Source organism: Podarcis melisellensis (assembly GCF_964234715.1).
Source record: "Podarcis melisellensis genome assembly, chromosome: 2".
In the NCBI taxonomy this organism is placed as follows: Eukaryota; Metazoa; Chordata; class Lepidosauria; order Squamata; family Lacertidae; genus Podarcis; species Podarcis melisellensis.
Genome location: NC_138529.1, coordinates 109,101,014 through 109,121,243, shown reverse-complemented (window position 1 = coordinate 109,121,243; position 20,230 = coordinate 109,101,014). Strand labels below are relative to the sequence as shown.

The window sequence follows — 20,230 nt, the reverse complement described above, 5'->3', positions numbered from 1 at the left end:
TGGGCGTCTGGGGACACTTCTCACCACTTCGGGGTTTTGGGGACCTTGCATCGTTGGCTGGTCTCTTCTTCAGCCAGCTGCACACCTTGACTTCAACCTATAGACAGAGCGGATCTATTCTGCACCCTTTCCTCACATCTCACTTTGCACCGGGATTCTTGGACCCAGACTTGGATGCACCAAGTCTGCTAACTTTTTAAAAATAATTAGCTGCTGGTCAGCTGGTTGTTCAGATCTTCTCAGCTTTTTTTCCTTCCAGCTTTCTCTATTTTTTTCCCTCTTCACCCCCGGGCCTGATTGACCGAACTGTGAGTGCTACTAAAGTTGGCTTCCATTTAGGGGTCTCTCTGTGGTGGTGGCAACGTCCTTTGAGTGGCTGCAAGAGCTGAAGAAAAGATCTGATTTGGGGAAGAAGACCTAGGAAAGTTTTTAGGGGCTGCGTTTCTTTGGACTTTCTGAACTTCTGCTAGCATCAGTTTATCCACACCTGGGTTCCCACCTTTGGATTAAAAGCAATAACTCTGCTTCCTGGACACTTTTTGAGTTTCTGAAAAAAAGAAAACAACCAAGTTTGCCATGGCTGGGCACTTGGGCAGAGAGTTAGATCGCCCCTATCCTTTCCCTGCCCAAGGGCTCCACCTTGGCAACACCCCTCCTGTTCCTCACCATGAAGCTAGTGGAGGCTTCTTGCCTGAAGCCTTCAGTGGGGCAGCCCCTGGGCAGGGATTTGGGTTCAGGCCTGACTACGGGCCTCCGGGAGGGATGCTCGAGTCCCACCCTGGCGGAGGAGAAGCTCCCCGGACTTGGTACCCCTTCTCTGCTGGAGATGCCTGGAGTCACCACCCCGGGGTGATGATGGGAGCTTATGGAGTCCCTCAGCCTGGGGAAGCCGCTTGCCAAGGCCCAAAACCTGACATCAAAGTGGAGCCTGACTTTGAGCAGCCAGGGCCCTCCTATGTGCACACCTGGGCAGGTGGCTGCCTTGTGCCGAACCCCTCGGCCTCCATTGCACCTGGAGATAGTGGTGGAGCTGCTTCACCCAGGGAGGAGCCCCAGCGCTCCAGCAGCCCCGCTAGCCAGGATGATGATCTGGGCAGCCTGACTGGCAGCGAGGAGACCAGTCCCCAGAGTCATGGTAGCAGCAGCCCAGGTGGGCAGGCAGCCTCTGGAGAAGTCAAGGAGGATGGTGGTGGCGGCAGCGGAGATGAGGTAAGGATGCTGTTGTGAGTCTGGAAACCCCAGGGGGAAGAGTGAGGGACATAAGAAACAGCCTTCTGCAGAGTCGAGCCCATCTAGTTCAGTATTACCTACACGGGCTGGCAGCCGCTTTCTACAGGATTTTGGATTCCCAGCCCTACAGATGGATGGTGAGAGAGGATAAGAATTACAGAAAGGGAAATATGGAGAGTGTTCAAGTAAATGGTGCAATGGACGCGCTTAGTTTCCACATTGCTAGCAAGGTTTGTCCTGTCTTGTCAACTTAATTGGGTACCCCATAGTTATTGTATGAAATAGGAAGTGAATATCTATGTCCGTTTTCAGCATGCCATAGGTCTTAAAGCAAAAGGTGGTCTGTCTGGGGGAGAGGAAAACCAGGACATGGTTAAAGCCACAGAGTCTGCATTTGTATCAGTCTTAAAACGCAAAGGGCTTGGTGGTAACTACCAGGAATAAACTTGGAAATGAGATTCCAGTGGCCCAGGGTTTGCGCAGGGATCTGAACTGTTATGATTCAAGTCTAGCGTCTGGTTGACCGTTTCCTACTTCAAGCAGTGTTGTGGTTGGACTATACTTAATTGCATGCATGAGGCACGATGGCAACATGTTCTGTATGTAACCCCCATAGGGTTGCAAGGTTAGATGATGGTGTTTCTGGGCAGGTTTGGACCCCAGTACTTTCTCTTCAGAATGTAAGCTCTGTGTTCTCCAACTACTACTTGATTTTATTACATACTAGAGCCCTGCTGGATCAGGTCCATCTAGTTAGTGCTTTTTGCCAGCAGCAGCCAGACAGGAACTCATAAGTAGGGCATGAATCCAGCAGCCCTCCCTTGTTAGTTGCCAATAACTGGTATCCACTGGTAGGCTTCCCCTGTATCTGGAGGTTCTGCCTAGCTCTCATGGCTAATAGCTGTGTCTGTTTATATCCCACCTTCATCTCCAAGAGGCTGATGGTGGTGTGTGTGGTTCTCCCCCTTCTCATTTAATCTTCACAACAACCCTGTGAGGTAGGTTAAGCTGAGAGGCAGTGACTTGAACTCTCCTTTTCCCCAGGTGTTCGCAGGCTAGGAGAGATTAGAAGCATCTTGATAACAACACAGTGATTAGTGCGGCATGATTTATTCTTGACAAATCCATGCTGGCTCCTGCTAGGTTAATCACTTTTTTGATTGAGTTATTAACTTAGCAGATTGTGGGAACGCTGCTTGATGCAATTTATCTTGTTTTCAGCAAAGCAGTTGACAAAAAGTTTTTGTTAAGCGTGAGCTGGAAGATATTACTGTTCAGTGGATTCACAAATGATTGGGAAACTGTCCTCAAAGATTGTTGAAGAACTTGGAAGAGCAAAATGGGGGGGGGGGGGAGGTTTCCTTTGGGGTGATGAGTCCTGGATCTGATATACTTTTATGTTCTTATCAGTGGCTACAGTACTTAGAAGAAGGGATAAAGGGAATCTTTATCACAGTTTGCAGATGGCACAAAGCTGAGAAGGAAAGCCGAAACCTCAGAAGACAGGGATGCAGAAAATTATTCAAATGCAGAGTTCCAAAGTTGGGGAGGATGGGACAAAGTGATTGAGCTGAGGACAGGGTGTGTACCTGGTTGGACAGTAGTAACAAAACTATCTCTGGGTGGGACACGCATCAGATATCTGAAGAGCAAAAACTTGTTCTCTGCTGCCCCAGAGGGAGAAGACAATAGCCTATAGGCTTTTATAGGAGGGAGATTTTCCTTGAGTGTTAATGGAGCAGTTCAGCAATTACCTAGAGGAGTAATGAACTCTCCCTCAGTGGTGGTCTCCAAGCAGAGGCAGCCCTTATTGCGATGTTATAGTCTACTTCTCAATTTCCAGTATCTAGCAGGGTGTTAAACAAGATGACTTGTGAGGCCCCCTTTAGTTCTAGGAACCTGCCCTCACTACGTGGCTTATAGAGATACTTACTTGTGGCCTCAGAGTTGCTGGGAGGAATTCCTTAGCTTATATATATTTTTTATTCCAAGGACACATCTGAAAACTTAGTGCCAGAGTCCACTGAAGATTTTGGATATCTATTTTTTTTTAAAAAAGTTTTTATTGTTAAAATAATTCAGCATTAATACACACATATTGCGAATATACAAGCATACAAACATACATTTCATACAATCCTTAAAAATGTTCAAACATACCTTCATTCAGTCCCACATATAATTCCTTTTCCCATCCACCACCTCTCACCCCACCTTTGTGTTTTACTTCCAATCTACTCAATTGCAATTTCTTTCCACTTCTATTACTTTATTTCACACACCTTTAACCTAATTCCATGCTTCTTTTTCTATTACACATTGCTATCCATCTTATTTAGTATTTCAGTATTTAAAACGGAACTTGTTTATTCTGATTTTTCTGAGTTCTGATTTTTCAATATGGTTTTGCAAGTATCCTTTAAACACATTCCAGTCCCTGTTGGATATCTAGATCTATCCCGTCATCTCTGCAAGCTTCTCCTTAATATCCGCTTGTGCAAAAGCAATCAATGTTGCTTATTTCCGCTTGTGTTTAAAATGGAAAGTTGCTGTGGCCCAGGGGCATTGATCACTGATAAACTCTCCAAGCTCAAGATCTTGCCTATTGAAAACTTTACAGCCCACAGCCAGATGGCACATATCATCTTCTTTTGCAGGTGACTGCATGGCCATTCCTATATATTCTCTGTGGAACGCATCTTCTTTCTATAAATGAGAAACTGTAGGTGGAAGGAACTCTGCTTTTTATTTTTTTAGTGCAAGTGGTTTTTCTTCTCATCTCGTCTGCCCCATATCTCATATTTTTGGTGTTGGGGTGGCTTTTCTAAGTCTCCAAGCTAAGGACTAAACAGAAGTGGATTGTAGAAGTTTATAATTCTGAGCATGGTGAAAGGCAGGGGCATTTTCCTCTCCCCCCCCCCAATACCATAATTCTAATCATCCAGCACAACTGATTGGCAGTGGGGTTAAAACTTATAAAGAGCAATGTTGGATATTTGTCCTGCAAATGTTTTCCACTTTAAATGTCCTGTCAAATGGGATCAGGGCTCTCCCACCATGTCCCCTTAACTTATTCTCTGCGTGTGTGTGCAGTGCCATTTCTGACACCCATGAGGTTTACAGTTTCTGAAGTCGCTTTTGAGTTGAATCAAGGTCAAATAATCATTTTTGAGGGTCTAGTACAAATGGTTGCGCTCTCTCTCTGTCTGTCTGTCTCTCTTCCCCTCACATGACACCACAATCCCATATCATCTCGTGATTCGCAAAGGTAAATTTCTGTTTTGAGTTCTGAAATTGCGTTTTCTTCATAAATCACTCCATGGCTTACAATGAGCCTCTTCAGTCATTCCCCTAAGTCTTTCCCTCCTTTTATCAGTTTTGTTGAACATAACATCCAGTCCAGAGGAGTCCTGCAAAATTTGATGTCTAGTTTGATCATTAACTTTTGGTTCATCTCAATAAAGGTATTTGTCCTGCTTTTTGTTTTTTGACAGAGAGGGGTTGTTGTTTTTTTAATTACATGATCAGGAAACACTAGAGTCACCCTGACTGTACTCATTCAATTCTGTAAATTATAATGCAACAACAAGTACATACGTTAAGAACCATCCGTGATCAAAGTTCTCTGGCTGAAGGATTTTTGAAGCTGTTGCAATATAATGCATGCAAAAACGGAAAGTTAAAAACCAATCTCATCAGAGAGTCATTTCCATTTGTAAGGTGAAATAAGGCATTTAGAAGCCATTAGTTAGAAGTGGCCTCCTTAAGGCATGCTATTAAACCCATCCTCTCCCCCTTCTTAATGCCAGCAAATGTCATCTTAGTTCCTGGAATATACCTTACTTCCTGGGGTTTTCCAAGTAAACCAGCAGTGTATTTTCTCCCCAGGTTATACCTTTGCTTTTGTTGGCTTCCCTGCAAGAGGAACCTTCGGCTTGACCGGTCTTTTGGCCAAAAAGACCATGTAGATTAGGGCCAGTTTTGTGCTTGCTTCCCTTTCCAGCTGTGTGGCACTGTGAACCCTTCTGAACACCAATTTCCTTGCCCTTCTCAACGTCTCCCATGGTCACTGCACTCAAAGTAGAGGAAGGGATGCAAAGCGAGATGAGCGCTACAACCCCAGAGTCGTTCACGACTGGACTTAACTGTCAGGGGTCCTTTACCTTTATGCATTAATTACTTCGGTTAGTAATTAGTAAACACAATTTCTCTTCCTCCCCATTCTGTTCTTTGCATCTGCTTCTACGTTCCAGAAACGTTGAGAGCAAAAATCAAGCAAAAAAAGTTTCTCAATCCTGATTTATTTTTTTTAAAGGGCTCTAGGCACTTCCATTTTGCATTTGAAATTTTCTTCATTCATGCAATGGTGCTTCGAATTTAAAGGCAGTTTTCTCCTACCCTAATGCTTGGGAATAAACGTCGTTCTACCTCGTAGAAAATGACAACGTTTTTAAAGTAAAAATAATAAAAATGACATCTATAATCATGTGCTTGCCTTCAGACTACAGTGGTACCTCTAGTTATGGACTTAATTTGTTCCGGAGGTCCATTCTTAACCTGAAACTGTTCTTAACTAGAGGCGTGCTTTTGCTAATGGGGCCTCTTGCTGCCGCTGCGCTGCTGGCACACAATTTCCGTTCTCATCCTGGGGCAAAGTTCTCAACTCGAGGTAACTCTTCCAGGTTAGCAGAGTTTGTAACCTGAAGCGTTTGTAACCTGAGGCGTTTCTAACTCGAGGTAGCACTGTATAAGAAAGGATGCTATTGCCATGTGAGGCTACAGGCTTCCTAGGAGCCCAGATATGTGTGGGAACTGGCAGTGGTTGCCTAGTGGTGAGAAAATGCACTCTGTATGTGCTCAGAGGTATTTTACTGATGTTACTGGGTAGGACTATACCTAAATTCTCCTATCTCAGGAGAGGTCATGGTCAGCTGTGCAGGATATATGGCTTTAAATCCTGAAACAAGTATGGAAAAAAGGGGAAATTGGCCTTGAGTGAGGACCTTCCTGGTAGTGGCACCCCGTTTGTGGAAAATCCTCCCCAAAGAGGCCTGCCAGCACCTTCTTTGAATTGTAACCCACCGTTTACATGTTAAGTCATGCTGTGAAACTGAGTTTATCTCTCTGCTGACCATTTTTATTGCATTTTCATAAATGGATTATATATCCACAAGGTTGTTTGGCAGCTGTATAAATGTCACCAATAGCTGTTTCTCGCCGAACTTTTTCACACTCCTGAAATTCAGAGAAGCTTTGAACGCCAGCCGGCTTTCAAAAGAGGAACAGTCTTAAGGCCAGAAATAGCGGTGGCAACCTTATGTTGAGGCAGTTCAAATAACTGTATTGGAGGCACAGTTGACTTGTTATGCTAAAATCGTCTCCTGTGATCTCCAGGAGATCTGAGGGCCTTTGCAAGCTTTGCGGCTGTTTGGCCAGCCTGCTCCAGAAGGGATTTCATACCTGCACCAAATAAATATTTTTAAAAATGCTAAAGGGGGCGATTGTAGAAGTGTTGCGTTTCTTGAGGTGTTGCGGAACAGGTATTCTTTATTGGGTGCAAAAAATCTTATCTGCAATGTGAGCCGAACCCTGCCCAGAGGTATCTGCACTTGGGTCCAGGCAATATCTGTTCCCTTGCCCAAAGATCAATGGAAGTGGGATGGGCGGGGAACACAAAAGACCCTTTTAATCTACTTTTGCTCTTTCTGAAGGGGGGAGGACAACACCACCTTTTCTAGAAGAAGGCAAAATTGTCAGAAGGCAAAAGTTTTCACTGATGATGTTGCCGGTATGGGGGGGCACGAGAAGGGCCCCAGCTCATCTTTCAGGCTGTTTACCCTGCTGTGCTGATCAAGCTACAGCTTTTAACCTATTTTTTCACTCTTTCCCCCCTACCCTGGTTTTTTTGTGTGTGTTTTTTTTGAGGCAGGGAGCGCAGGGCAATGGCTCTGCTGCTACTTCTCAGGTTCCAAAATCCTGACTTGTATTTAAAAATGAGAAAGTTGGGTGGGAGGGAAATGGTACCTCCAACCACAATTACTATTACTTCTTGTTCTTATTACACATTCATTCCAAAGTTACATTGCATCTTTGTCCACTGCCATAATATCACAGAACGATCGCGCCAACCCTCAGTCCTTTGTCACCGTCCTGTTGGCTTGACAAATACCCTCAGTAGGAACCCAACTACTGATCTGATTTACTGTTACTGCGCTGGACTTTTCCTGTATCTCTCCAGCCTTTCTTGATCCGTCTTTGCATAAAAAAATCTGGCTTTGGCCACATTCGCCTCACACATTTAATTAAAGCGCTACGACAGTGCTTTATTAAAGAGTAATGGTTTCCCCCAAAGGATCCCGGGAGCTGTCATTTGTTATGGGTGCTTACAGTTGTGTCAGGAAACCCCCATTCCCCCTCACAGAACTTCATTTCCCAGCTTTTCCTGGAAAGAGGGATTGATTGTTAAACCACTCTGGGAATTGTAGCTCTGTGAGGAGAATTGTGTGTGTGTGTGTGTGTGTGTGTGTGTGTATGTGTCACCTAACAACTCTCAGCATCCTTAACAACATCTTTACAGCTGCCATAATTTTTGGAGGGAAGCCATAGCTGTTTAAAGTGGCATCATAGCACATCTTAATGTAGTGCTATGGCAAACTTAGCCCCCCAGATGTTTTGAGACTACAATTCCCATCATCCCTGACCACTGGTCCTGTTAGCTAGGGATGATGGAAGCTGTAGTCGCAAAACATCTGGAGGGCAGAGTTTGTCTATGCCTGTGTTAGACACTCCAGGTCTTTTGACAATGGAAGAAATCCCAGCCCTTAATTGTGATGGAGATTGGCACCAAGAAAGAGGGTTCCTTCAACCAATCTGGGGTAGCCAATGTGGGACCCTCCAAATAGACTACAGCTCCCATCATCCCTGGTCGTAATCTGGCTGGGTTGATAGGCTGGGTTGATAGGAGCTGAGTCTACAACACACCGTGTTGGCTATCCCTGGCCTAGGGACTGCAGCATGACCGTCTGTGGCAAGATGGGAGAAGTACACTGTTGAATAGCAGAAGGCTGGGAACAACATCCAGAGCAAAACATGAGTCAAAGAATGGTGCATAGCCTGTTACATGTCTTTGAGGTCTTGTTAATCTCCTTTGCTTCTTGTAATCTCTCTTTGGGCTGGTGAGGGGTGAAAGATAGCAGAGCAGGAACCCTGTCTACTTCCTTGCACAGGGCTTTGTGCATGCTCTTGTGAACCTCAGTCCTTATTTTGGGGTGCTTCAAGTTCAGGCTAAAAGGAGGCACCAGCAATGAGAATTCTGGCAGTGCTTGCTTTCACACACACACACACACACACACACACACACACACACAGATCTCCAATTTAAAAATCAGATGCTCCGCCTGCCCTAGAATCCTTTCTCTTTAATGCTAAAGTGTGTGAGGACAAACCCAAGTAGCTGGTGATGGATAAAAGGCTCTTGGCACATGTTGTTGTTTAGTCGTGTCCGCCTCTTCATGACCCCATGGACCAGAGCACGCCAGGCACTCCTGTCTTCCACTGCCTCCCACAGTTTGGTCAAACTCATGCTGGTAGCTTCGAGAACACTGTCCAACCCTCTCGTCCTCTGCCGTCCCCTTCTCCTTGTGCCCTCCATCTTTCCCAACATCAGGGTCTTTTCCAGGGAGTCTTCTCTTCTCATGAGGTGGCCAGAGTATTGGAGCCTCAGCTTCAGGATCTGTCCTTCTAGTGAGCACTCAGGGCTAATTTCCTTAAGAATGGATACGTCTGATCTTCTTGCAGTCTTTAACATCTCTTAACCTTGCTGATAATCTCACCAGCTCAGCGTACTCTCTTATTTTGTTTTGCCATTCTTATTTAGATGGAATATACTCTTCCTTCCAGCCTTTTGCAATTAGAATTCTGGCAGCAAATGTTACATACATTGGCAGTGCATTGCAGTTGATAACAACAAGCAGACAAATCTTCACCAAGACCCTCAGCAGTTTTCAAGTGGTCTGTGAGGAAGAAAATTTGGGAGCCCCTGTCTTAACGGATGTTAGACTTTCCTGAATTTTCCCAGTTCTTAAGATAAGCGTTGAAGCATCTCAGGTGGTTCTGTGGCTCCTAGGGCTGCTTCAAGACATTTGGTTGCCTGAGGTGTTACAACAAATTTCACCTTGATGTATGTCCAGAGCTGGCCAAATTATTTGAGCACCCAGCAGAGAAAATCTCTCATGCCCAGGTTTTACATTTTTTTATTCTTCATCTTGGAATAGAACCTAGAAGCTTAACTTACTACAGTTTAAGTTACAGATAGGTAGCCGTGTTGGTCTGCCATAGTCAAAACAAAAAAAATTCCTTCCAGTAGCACCTTAAAGACCAACTAAGTCAGTTCTTGGGAATGATCACCCATTCCCACCACCCTTCTGAGTAATACCCCTCCCCACCTTCTCACTATATAGAAGGGTCTGGAAACTTCTGTTTCAGTGTATCTGAAGAAGTGTGCATGCACACGAAAGCTCATACCAAGAACTGACTTAGTTGGTCTTTAAGGTGCTACTGGAAGGATTTTTTGTTTTGTTTTTACTACAGTTTATTTTTTGTACTTCATCCCCCACCCCCGAAATCTTGTCCCTATTTTGTTCCATTTTTAGTTGACCGAAGTAACAGAATCACTCAAATAATGCACTTTAGAAAACATTTTTAAAAATAAAATAAAATATGAAGTTGGAAAATGGGGTTCCTCATTCTGTCCTACCCTTTTTTTCTGGGAAGGGTTGTGATCAGCTCTGATGGGCCATCAGACAGGGACACATTCAGACAACCATTTGATTCTGGCCCAAGGCTAAGGCGATCAGCTCCTTTAGTTCAAGAACAAAACACCAATGTGTTTGGATTCCCCTGGTATTTGTGAAGGATATGAGTTTATCAGAGAAGCTATTTGCTTGACTAGACTGGGAGAAAGATCTAATCAGTGTCTGAAGAAAGATAACATATGCTAAAGACTAGTACTGCAAGTTTTAAGTGATTAGTCATCCTCTGTGGTAGCAGTACACAAAGAAAATTTTTTCCCTGGGGGTAACTTTTCCTCACATTGTCACAGCACCTGCCCATTGCAGACCAGTCTGGGAAGTATCCTCAGACACACACTCAGTTCAGTTACTTAATCTGTCCCTGTGGAAAAACTGGTCTGGCTGCCAAGAAACAGCTGCCATGTGGATTGTGGTATCATCACTGAGAAACAGGTTTATTCATACAGGTAACCTTGTCCCAAGGCTTTTCAGGCTAACAGGGCTTGGTAGCTGATCAGTGTCACTCCCTCTGCACATCTGTAATATGTTTGTATCCAGATGCTCTAAAAAACAACAACAAGGCAGCAATATTCCGCTATTAAGAGCTAAATTAGATTTGGGGCTGAGAGCCTGGGCTGTTTTGGTGATCAACTTCTGATATGGAATGTACACTTCTAATTCACAAAAAGTCTCTCTCTCTCTCTCTCTCTCTCTCTCTCTCTCTCTCTCTCTCTCACACACACACACACACACACACACACACACACGGGGGAGAGAGAGATGCAATCAAAATTATTCGACCCCCATTGCAAATCAGGTTTATTAGCAAAAATGTGCTGACTTTCAGCTGTTTGCAAGGGGCAAATCAAACAAAAGCAATGGAAATAGCTACCATGGATGCTTCTAGTGCTTTCCCCCCAAATTACAATTTATGATGCTGGCTTCTCCACTATATATGCAACTATATATGACCTGTCTGTTGAACGGAGTTGATGAGAAACCTCTCATGGCCTGATGGCTTAGCCCAGACGCTCCGGTGGGCCTCATGAGAATTGCACATCCACAAGTTCTCTACCCCTGGCTTAACGGGTCAGAATCTAAGTCTTACTGGTTTCCTGGGGGAATATTGGTGGTTAACTGGTGACCAATGGTTTAGACTTTGAGGCCTGGGGGCCTGAGTGGGAAAGACAGCTACAAACTCTAGCTGTGGAGGTGAGGTGGCCGTGGTGTTGATTTGATGTGTTTTCCCATAAACAAGCCGTCCTTGTTCTTGTTCTGTTTACCCAAGCCCACCTTTTCTCCCTTCTTTCTCCCTAGGTTCCTGTTACTACCTCTGAGGATCTGGAAGAGTTTGCCAAATTGCTGAAGCACAAAAGAATCTCGCTGGGCTTTACTCAGGCAGACGTGGGACTGGCCCTGGGTCTGCTGTATGGTGGGTATTTTTCAGTGTTAATTAATAAAGTGGAGGAGGATTGGGGAAAATTTAAAGTATATCTTAAAAATTGTTGTAAAATTGTGGACTGATAAGATGTTAAGGCGTAAGAAATAGAGAATTACAGCTGTAAATGTTAATCTTAAGAAGATCTAAAAGAGAGTTGACTAGAAAATTGATTTAAGGGTTGTTAAAAACAAGGGTAAAACAAGGATGCGGTGAAAGGGAGGTATGGGGAAGTCAAATTTTATTTGTTGGTGTTTATTTTTGATGTATGTGTTTTTCTGTCTTTCTTTTTTGTTTGAATTTCTGTATGTTGTATGTTATGAAAATCATTAAAAATTATTATAAAATAAATAAATAAATAAATAAATAAATAAATAAATAAATAAATAAATAATACCACAAAGGAGACCTTTAAGGTGTTCAGCGTGGGAATCCAGAAACAAGTTGAACACAGTGAACTTATTCCCCTCCTCCAGATATGGGGGCAAGCAGGTGGAAATGCTTATTGGGCTGCACCAGGAATAGGCAAATGGGGCCTCCAGATGTTTTGGGACTACAATTCCCATCATCCCTGACCACTGGTCCTCTTAGCTAGGGATGATGGGAGTTGTAGTCCCAAAACATCTGGAGGGCTGAGTTTGCCTATGCCTTGGCTGGACCAACACATTTTGCTGGCTGAGGCAGAGCAGCAAGTTGCATATTTTCTCTACCTGAAGCCAAGGTACATATATACTAGTGGTGGACGGGTTGTTAAAGGAGGGGTTGTGCCTCTGGTGGGGGAAACATCGTGCTCCTTCTGGGGTAGTTTTTATTCCGTTGGTCCCCCCCTGCATTCATCTCTCACCTGCGGCTCCCAGAAGCTGTCAGCATGCAACAGATCAGGCACAGGCAAACTCGGCCCTCCGGATGTTTTGGGACTACAATTCCCATGATCCCTAGCTAACAGGACCAGTGGTCAGGGAGCGATGGGAATCGTAGTCCCAAAACTTCTGAAGGGCCAAGTTTGCCTATGCCTGCCACAGATGGTTGGAAGGCTCTTTCTAAAAACTTCTGCAGCCAAGCTGGTGCCAAATGTCTTGCTCTGCTTTCCTTTGGACCACATCAGCGAGGCCTAGAGGGGTGTATTGTCAACTGGGCAGCCCAGGACCTCTAGACACACTTCCCAGGCTTCCCCCTACCCCTGGGGAAGGCCTGGGTGGAAAAATAAGCCTGCGGCTAGTGGTGAAAACTCTATCACAAATCCCTCCGTTGGAGGCAACTGAACTAGGAATGGCTGCCTCCAGTCTTGGGCTGCCTCTGATCTGAGTCTAGGCTGTGCTTTTCATTATTATTATTATTATTAAATTTTATTTATACCCTGCCCTCCCCACAGTGGCGTAGCGTGGGTTGTCAGCGCACGGGGCAAGGCAAGTAATTTGTGCCCCCTAACCCGTGGATTTGCGCCCCCAAACCCATGGATTTGCACCCCGAAACCCATGGATTTGCACCCCCAAACCCATGGATTTGCGCCCCCTAACCCTAACCCCAGATGTTGCACCCTGTGCGGCCGGCCCCCCCCTGCACCCCCCACACTACGCCACTGCCTTCCCAGCCAAGACTGGGCTCAGGGCAGCTAACACCGGGTGTATAAAAACAATTGATTGAAATACAACTTAAAAACAAGATTAAAACATAACATTAAAATGCCGCCTCATTTCAGTAGGAACTCAAATCAAAAACGTCAAGTCTTCACCAAGGCCCACTATCCAGACCGGTCCTACGTGGGCCAGGAAAAAGCCTGGGAAGTCCCCAATTATCATGCAGAGTTATGGTTCCTGTTGCGTTGCCTGCCTACCTCTGCTTCTAGCGCACTCCCTGCATTCCTGTCCCCAAATCTGGTTTTTGCCTGTCTTCTTCTTTTCTCCCTCCCGCAGGGAAGATGTTCAGCCAGACCACCATCTGCCGTTTCGAAGCCTTGCAGCTCAGCTTCAAGAACATGTGTAAACTGAAGCCCCTCCTCCAGCGCTGGCTGGAAGAGGCTGATTCCAACGAGAATTTGCAGGAGGTGAGCCTTCTGGAGGGAGGGAGTTGAGTGGCGTGTCCCACTTCGTCTGGGTGCTAAATTATTATTATCAAACCATTGCTTGCCACCCTGCCTGGGGCTGCGCAGAGTTTCTTTGGCAATATTGATGGGCTTCTGCCCCAAAGAGCTTAGGCTGTATACCTGAAGGCTGTATACCCCCATCATTCAGCCTGGACACTGAGATCCAGCGCCGAAGGCCTTCTGGCGGTTCCCTCATTGAGAGAAGTGAGGTTACAGGGAACCAGGCAGAGGGCCTTCTCGGTAGTGGCGCCCACCCTGTGGAATGCCCTCCCTTCAGATGTGAAGGAAATAAGCAGCTATCTTCTCTTTAAAAGACATCTGAAGGCAGCCCTGTTTAGGGAAGTTTTTACTATTTAATGCTGTATTGTTTTTAACACTTGATTGGAAGCCACCCAGAGTGGCTGGGGAAACTCAGCCAGATGGGCGGGGTATAAATAATAAATAATAATAATAATAACAATTATTATTATTATTATTATTATTATTATTATTATTATTATTAATATATTATATCCAGCTAAATCAGGGGTCGGCAACGTTTACCTTGCCTGGGCCAGTTCACTCCAGCAGAGATCCCTCTGTGGACTGGATTGCGTGCGTGCGAGTGTGCGCACGCCTGAAATTATCTGCAGTCGCGATTTCCGGCACCACGGAAGCGAGTCCCTGCACTGTGCTGGCTGGTTTAGCACAGCGCACGGGGACTCGCCAAGAAGGTGGCTTGGTTGGGGAGCGGCTCGTGGGCTGGTTAAACGACCCCCGTGGGCTGCTTGTACCCCATGGGCCTTAGGTTGCCTACCCCTGAGCTAAGTCATTGCACACACAGTTCCATGTGTGCAGCAGAATTCATTTTCCTCTTATCTCCCTGCGCTTCCTGAAAATTATACCGGAGAGTACTGGGAGAAACCTTAGAGCAAATCTAAGGGGTGCAGCGGCGCCAGGAGGAAGGAAAAGGAGGGATAGTTGCCATGCACTCACAGAAATTGTTTTCCACATGCAATGATTTGGTCGGATGCAACTCGTTCATTCTAAAACATGTTGCCCCAAAGAGATTACAGTCCAAAACAGTGATAAAAATGTGTTAAATTTATAAGCCACCCTTCAGTAATAGAAGTGCGGTTACAGGGAACCAGGCAGAGGGCCTTTTTGGTGGTGGCATCTGCCCTGTGGAATGCCCTCCTACCAGATGTCAAGAAAATAAACAACTACCTGACTTTTAGAAGACATCTGAAGGCAGCCCTGTTTAGGGAAGTTTTTAATAATTGATGTTTTATTGTGCTTTTAATTCTGTTGGGAGCTGCCCAGAGTGTCTGGGGAAACCCAGCCAGATAGGCAGGGTAATAATAAATTATTATTATGGGAATATCAAGGTAGTATGCAGCATAAAAACAAATGCCACAGAACCAATTTCAGATGCTGCTACAGCAGCAAATATACGGGCCAGTAACTTCTAAGGGGAGGGAAAGATGAGGTTATCTAAGAAGGGGCACTGTGGACAAGTACTATCTTAAGGCTTCATCATCACGTTTTGGGAGTGAGGCTTAAGAGAAAATGACAAAGTCAACGAAGGAAAAGTGGATTTGAAGGAGGTGAAAGGAATACCATTTGCACATCTCAAGGCGGGCAGTTTAATGTTCAGGGATAAGGAGACTGGGCGAAGTTGTTTAAGGGGCCTGGATACGTTTTTTGAGGGGGTGAAGGTCATGGGCAGAGATCAGGGCCAGATTTAGGTTTGATGAGGCCCTAAGCTACTGAAGGTAATGAGGCCCTTTGTTTGTCTAGCTATCCTTTGCCAACAACAAATTGTCACTGTTTTTTGTGTTGAACATATGCCGTATGGTAATTCATGGACCTAATAGTTATCTAAAGCCATTTGCACAGAACAAAATATGTATTTTATCAAAGTAATTGCTGAACTGAAATACAATTAAGAAGTATATTAATAGTGAATTTTTTGGGGGAGGGCCTAAGCTATAGCTTGTTTAGCTTATACGTAAATCCCGCACTGGGAGAGATACAAGATGCGAGGATAGGCTTTGGAAAGTAAGGCAAGGAGTCCATGCTAAAGAAGGGAAGTCAGTAACTGACTAGAAAAAAACTATCTGCTTATTATTATTTATTTCATGAAATTTATGCGCCACTTGATTTGAGGGTTTGGTGTTTTTTGTTCTTCTTGTTGTTGTTGTTTACAAAATATAAAAGAGCCAAAACAACAACAGCCCAGTGTTGTGGGCAGAGTGATAGGAGAGCTAAATTATGTTGGCAGTGGAGTTAGAGACCAAGATGCGAGTGTGCCAGGCCAGGAAGAAGGAAGATGAACAGACTATTAACCAGAACTTTAGCTTATAAGAACGGACGAAGGATGTGGAGTTCACAATACTGTGAAAGAAGAAGGGCTACAATTTGGCAAATGTGAGTTTGTGGTGTGTAAGGGGAGAGGAAATGAATCCAAGGCTGGTCTTGATGATGATGATGATGATGATAAATATTATTTATACCTCGCCCATCTGGCTGGGTTTCCCCAGCCGCTCTGGGCGGCTTCCAACACAATATTAAAATACAGTAATGCATTAAACATTAAAAACTTCCCTAAACGCCAAGAGGAGAAAGCTCAGAGGCGATCACTTGGGAGAAAATCATTCAAACCAGGAAATCTTAACTTCAGATTGTGTATCGTACACCCAGTGCTGGTCCTTCCTAGCAGAAATGCCACCATCTGTCCCCAAGAGAGAAGTGTCATGGGCTTTGAGGGCAGCCTCAATATTTGCAGAAGTACAATACTTTTAAAGAAAGCAAAGAACACCTTAAGCCTGAGGAGAACGGCAACAACAACAGTCCAGTGGGGGCTGAGAACATAAGTTGAGCCATGTTGGGTTAGGCCAGGTATGTAGGGTGTACAGTGGTACCTCGGGTTAAGTACTTAATTCATTCTGGAGGTCCGTTCTTAATCTGAAACTGTTCTTAACCTGAAGCACCACTTTAGCTAATGGGGCCTCCCGCTGCTGCCACGCCGCCAGAGCACGATTTCTGCTCTCATCCTGAAGCAAAGTTCTTAACCCGAGGTACTATTTCTGGGTTAGCGGAGTCTGTAACCTGAAGTGTATGTAACCCGAGGGACCACTGTATATGAGAGGAAAAGAGGGGAAGCATTTCAGAATTTAAAGAGCGAGGAAAGCTGGTGGTGGGGGGCATCTGGAGAAATGGTGGTATATGAAGGGCTTAGAACAGATTGAAGCACAGTGGACAATTCTGATATTGGAGAGGGGGAGAATAGGCCAGAGTAGAACATCAAAGGTAAAAGAGGCTCTAAGGTAAAGGTAAAGGGACCCCTGAACATTAGGTCCAGTTGTGGATGATTCTGGGGTTGTGGTGCTCATCTCGCTTTATTGGCCGAGGGAGCCGGCGTACAGCTTCCGGGTCATGTGGCCAGCATGACTAAGCCGCTTCTGGCAAACCAGAGCAGCGCACGGAAACTCCGTTTACCTTCCTGCCAGAGCGGCACCTATTTATCTACTTGCACTTTGACGTGCTTTTGAACTGCTAGGTGGGCAGGAGCAGAGACCAAGCAATGGGAGCTCACCCCATCGCAGGGATTCGAACTGCCGACCTTCTGATCGGCAAGTCCAAGGCGCTCTGGTTTAGCCCAGAGCGCCACCTGCGTCCTAAAAGAGGCTCTAGGATTTGCCAAAATGGCTATCGATCAGGGTGGTGTAGCAACGTTGGTTGATTGGCCAGCCCAGAGGGTGAATATACTTCAGAGTCATTTGACCGTGGCTTAAATCGGGAGGGAGTAATCGAGGCTCCCAGCGCCTCCTTGTGGCTATGCCAGTGAGCGCACACAGGAGTAGCGTGCAAGAGTCTGCCCAGTCACTGATGGGAAGGGTGGGTTGTTGTGGGTCTGGCTTGTGGGTTTGGCAGCGTCACCAAACATGGCTATCCCTTGTGCAGCAGCTGTGCTCCATGGAGTCTGCCATGATCCAAGCCCGGAAACGTAAACGTACCAGCATTGAGAACAGCGTGCGGGGAACCCTTGAGTCTTACTTCATGCGCTGCCCCAAGCCCAACGTGGACGAGATCGAGCAGATTGCTGATAACCTCAGCCTGGAGAAGGATGTGAGTGACACCCATCTTTCTTCACCTTCCCAAGCGCCTGCTACTTCACTACTCCTGGCAAAAATAAAAATAAATCTTTCGCCATCAAAATGAGCCCAGTCCAAAATGATGGGCTCAAGCTCCTTACAGTATTTTGTGGGTGGGGTATAATTATCTACTGATTTGTTGCCATTTATAATATATCCGTCTCTATCCTGCCCCCATGACTGCTCAATCATTCATTCATTCATAGCATTTATTTCCCACCTTTCAGCTGTGAAAGCCCCAAGAGCAGCTTACAAATCAATTTAAAAAAACCAGCAGCCACTCCTCAGGCTTACAGTGTCCAAAAAGACATAACTCAAAAAAGGACGGGACAAAAAACGAGCAAAATTCACACCCAAATCGCTGCAGCATTTGGGGCTGTACAGCAAATGGTTTCTGCAAATCTTGGGGTTCTACACCTGGGGAGAGATCTGAACATGCAGATTTAATTATTGTATGTTGTTTGTTAAAATAATGCCTTTTTTTAAAAAAAGAAAAAGCTTCTGACGTTTATTATTCAACAAGCAAAACGTGCAAGCAACACAAGTCCCAGCACTCCCGACTTTAGAGTTGAGGACTGAGGCCAAGGAGTGTGGGAGGTCATTCCAAGAGACTTGTGTTCCTGTTCTGCAATGCCCAAGAGAGAAGGTCTTGCAGAACCCTCTGGGAAGACAAGAAATGGCAGGAAGGAGGTGTGGGTCAAGATGGAGGACGTTGCCTTGGCAGTAACCTATATATGTCTTCTTCTTATCTCCCCCTTGTAGGTTGTCCGCGTCTGGTTCTGCAACCGTCGCCAGAAGGGCAGGCGCAACTTAGGGGCTGGATCGCGGGATGATTACGACGGGCCGGCCCTACCGCCTCCCTTCCCTCATGGCGCGCGCCAGGCTCCGCCCCCCGGGCTCGGCCCCGCCCACCACCAGCTGGGCCCACCCCACCAGGGCTACAATGGCGCTGCCTTCGCTGCCCTGTACCTGCCCCCCTTCCACGAAGGGGACGCCTTCGTTCCTTCCCCCTCTGGTTCTGCCGTCATGGGCCACCCAATGCATTCGAGCTGAAGAGCTCCCCCCCCCCTTTAAACAAGCTTCTCCTTCCTAAGCCTTAGTCGGGAAAGAGGCTCCCTTGCTACTTCCCTGCTTTCTGACTAAGGAGCCTTTAAGAAAGGGGTTGTCTAATTTTTGTCTTTTATTTTTTGCTTTTTAAATCAGGCATGCAGGACTTCTTGGCGGTATTGCAATTTCCAGGGGAAACAGGCGAGGCATCTAGTTTTTTATTGTAACCGTGGTTTTAAATTGCCGCTCATCACATTCCCGAGGCGAGAAAATGGTGCCCCTAGAACAGGCATAGGCAACTTTCGGCCCTTGAGACTACAATTCCCATCATCCCTGACCACTGGTCCTGCTAGCTAGGGATCATGGGAGTTGTAGGCCAAAACATCTGGAGCGCCGAAGGCTGCCTATGCCTGCCCTAGAAGCATCATTGGGGACTTTAAAAATAGTTCTAGTTTGCGGGAGCCATCTTTTTTAATCTCCATTGTATCACTACAATTGTAATCTGGACATCAGCTCTCTGAAGAATTGACAGCAGCCTTTGCCAACCTTCTGCTGTCCAGATGTTTGGACTACCATCAGTCCCAGTCAAGTCTTGGTCTGATGGGACTCGTAGTCCAAAACATCTGGACGGCACCGGGTTGGGGAAGGCTGATCTACTGACTTTAGCAGCCGGAGAAGAATCGTGCTTTTAAGTTCAGCATTTTTAAGAAGCATTCTCCTGTTGAGATCGGTGAGGCTTAGAAGTGCTTTAACAATGGCCTGGTAGACAAACAGCAGTTGAGATGCAAAACTTAACACTTTGATTCTGCAGTTGACAACTGGGTGGTTCAGTTTTCCTCCATGCAAAGAAAATTCCCGGGGAGAAGGATAATACTTCTGTACAGTTCTTCCGTAGAAGGAAGTGTACAGTCCAGAGAGTTTTTAGAATGTGGTGTTCTGTTCTGCGTTAACTAGGATTAGAAAACCTAGGTTAGCAGGTCCCCAGGAATCCTTTTAATATGGAATGTCTCCTGAAATGGCCTCCTGCCACACTGTCAAGCCTCAAAGTAGATTTCGTTCTAGGCGCTGACTTCCTCTCTTGAGCAAAGAATGCAAAGTTAGTTTTGAAGCCAAAGTTAGTTTAGAAATTTGTGTAAGAGAGAGACTGATTGGGATACATGAATGCATGTCTTTTCCTGAAAATTTAGGATGGTCCTTTTGGTGCTCTAGCAGAGTTTTCCCCAACCCTGGGACACTCCCACCATCCCTGACTATTGTTCATGACGGCGGTTGCGCTCCAACATCTTGTGCAGGCCCAAGGTTGGAAAAACCACTCTAGAATGTCTACATTGCTCTAGAACGGTTGGTGCATAATAATAATTAAAAAAATTAGTGCCTTTCCCCCCAAGGGCATTTGTCCCTTTTTTAGAAATGCCTTGCCTCGTTCACAAATTGCGGCAAACGTCTGAAACAATTCCTTTAAAAGAGAAAACAGTGAGAGGCATTTGATTTCCTCTTCACTTCCTTT

The 20,230-nt window shown here is 45.6% G+C and overlaps 1 protein-coding gene and 1 pseudogene across 3 annotated transcripts; one reads left to right on the top strand and one right to left on the bottom strand.

The window, feature by feature from the left end:
- The first annotated feature begins 581 nt into the window (after positions 1 to 581).
- On the top strand, positions 582 to 19,158 carry POU5F1 (POU class 5 homeobox 1). Of its 2 annotated transcripts, none has more exons than XM_081902910.1 (5): positions 582 to 1,209; positions 11,337 to 11,451; positions 13,371 to 13,501; positions 17,489 to 17,650; positions 18,439 to 19,158. In XM_081902910.1, exons 1-5 carry the CDS (start codon positions 763 to 765, stop codon positions 18,727 to 18,729), a joined length of 1,146 nt encoding a protein of 381 aa, XP_081759036.1. In that variant the 5' UTR covers positions 582 to 762; the 3' UTR covers positions 18,730 to 19,158. The 2 variants fall into 2 exon arrangements, with proteins under 2 accessions (XP_081759036.1, XP_081759035.1); XM_081902909.1 differs by having other exon boundaries at positions 17,486 to 17,650.
- On the bottom strand, positions 4,975 to 5,325 carry LOC309365244 (cytochrome c pseudogene; annotated as a pseudogene). Its single transcript has one exon. The product of its transcript is annotated as a cytochrome c pseudogene (transcript).
- Positions 19,159 to 20,230: the final 1,072 nt, after the last annotated feature.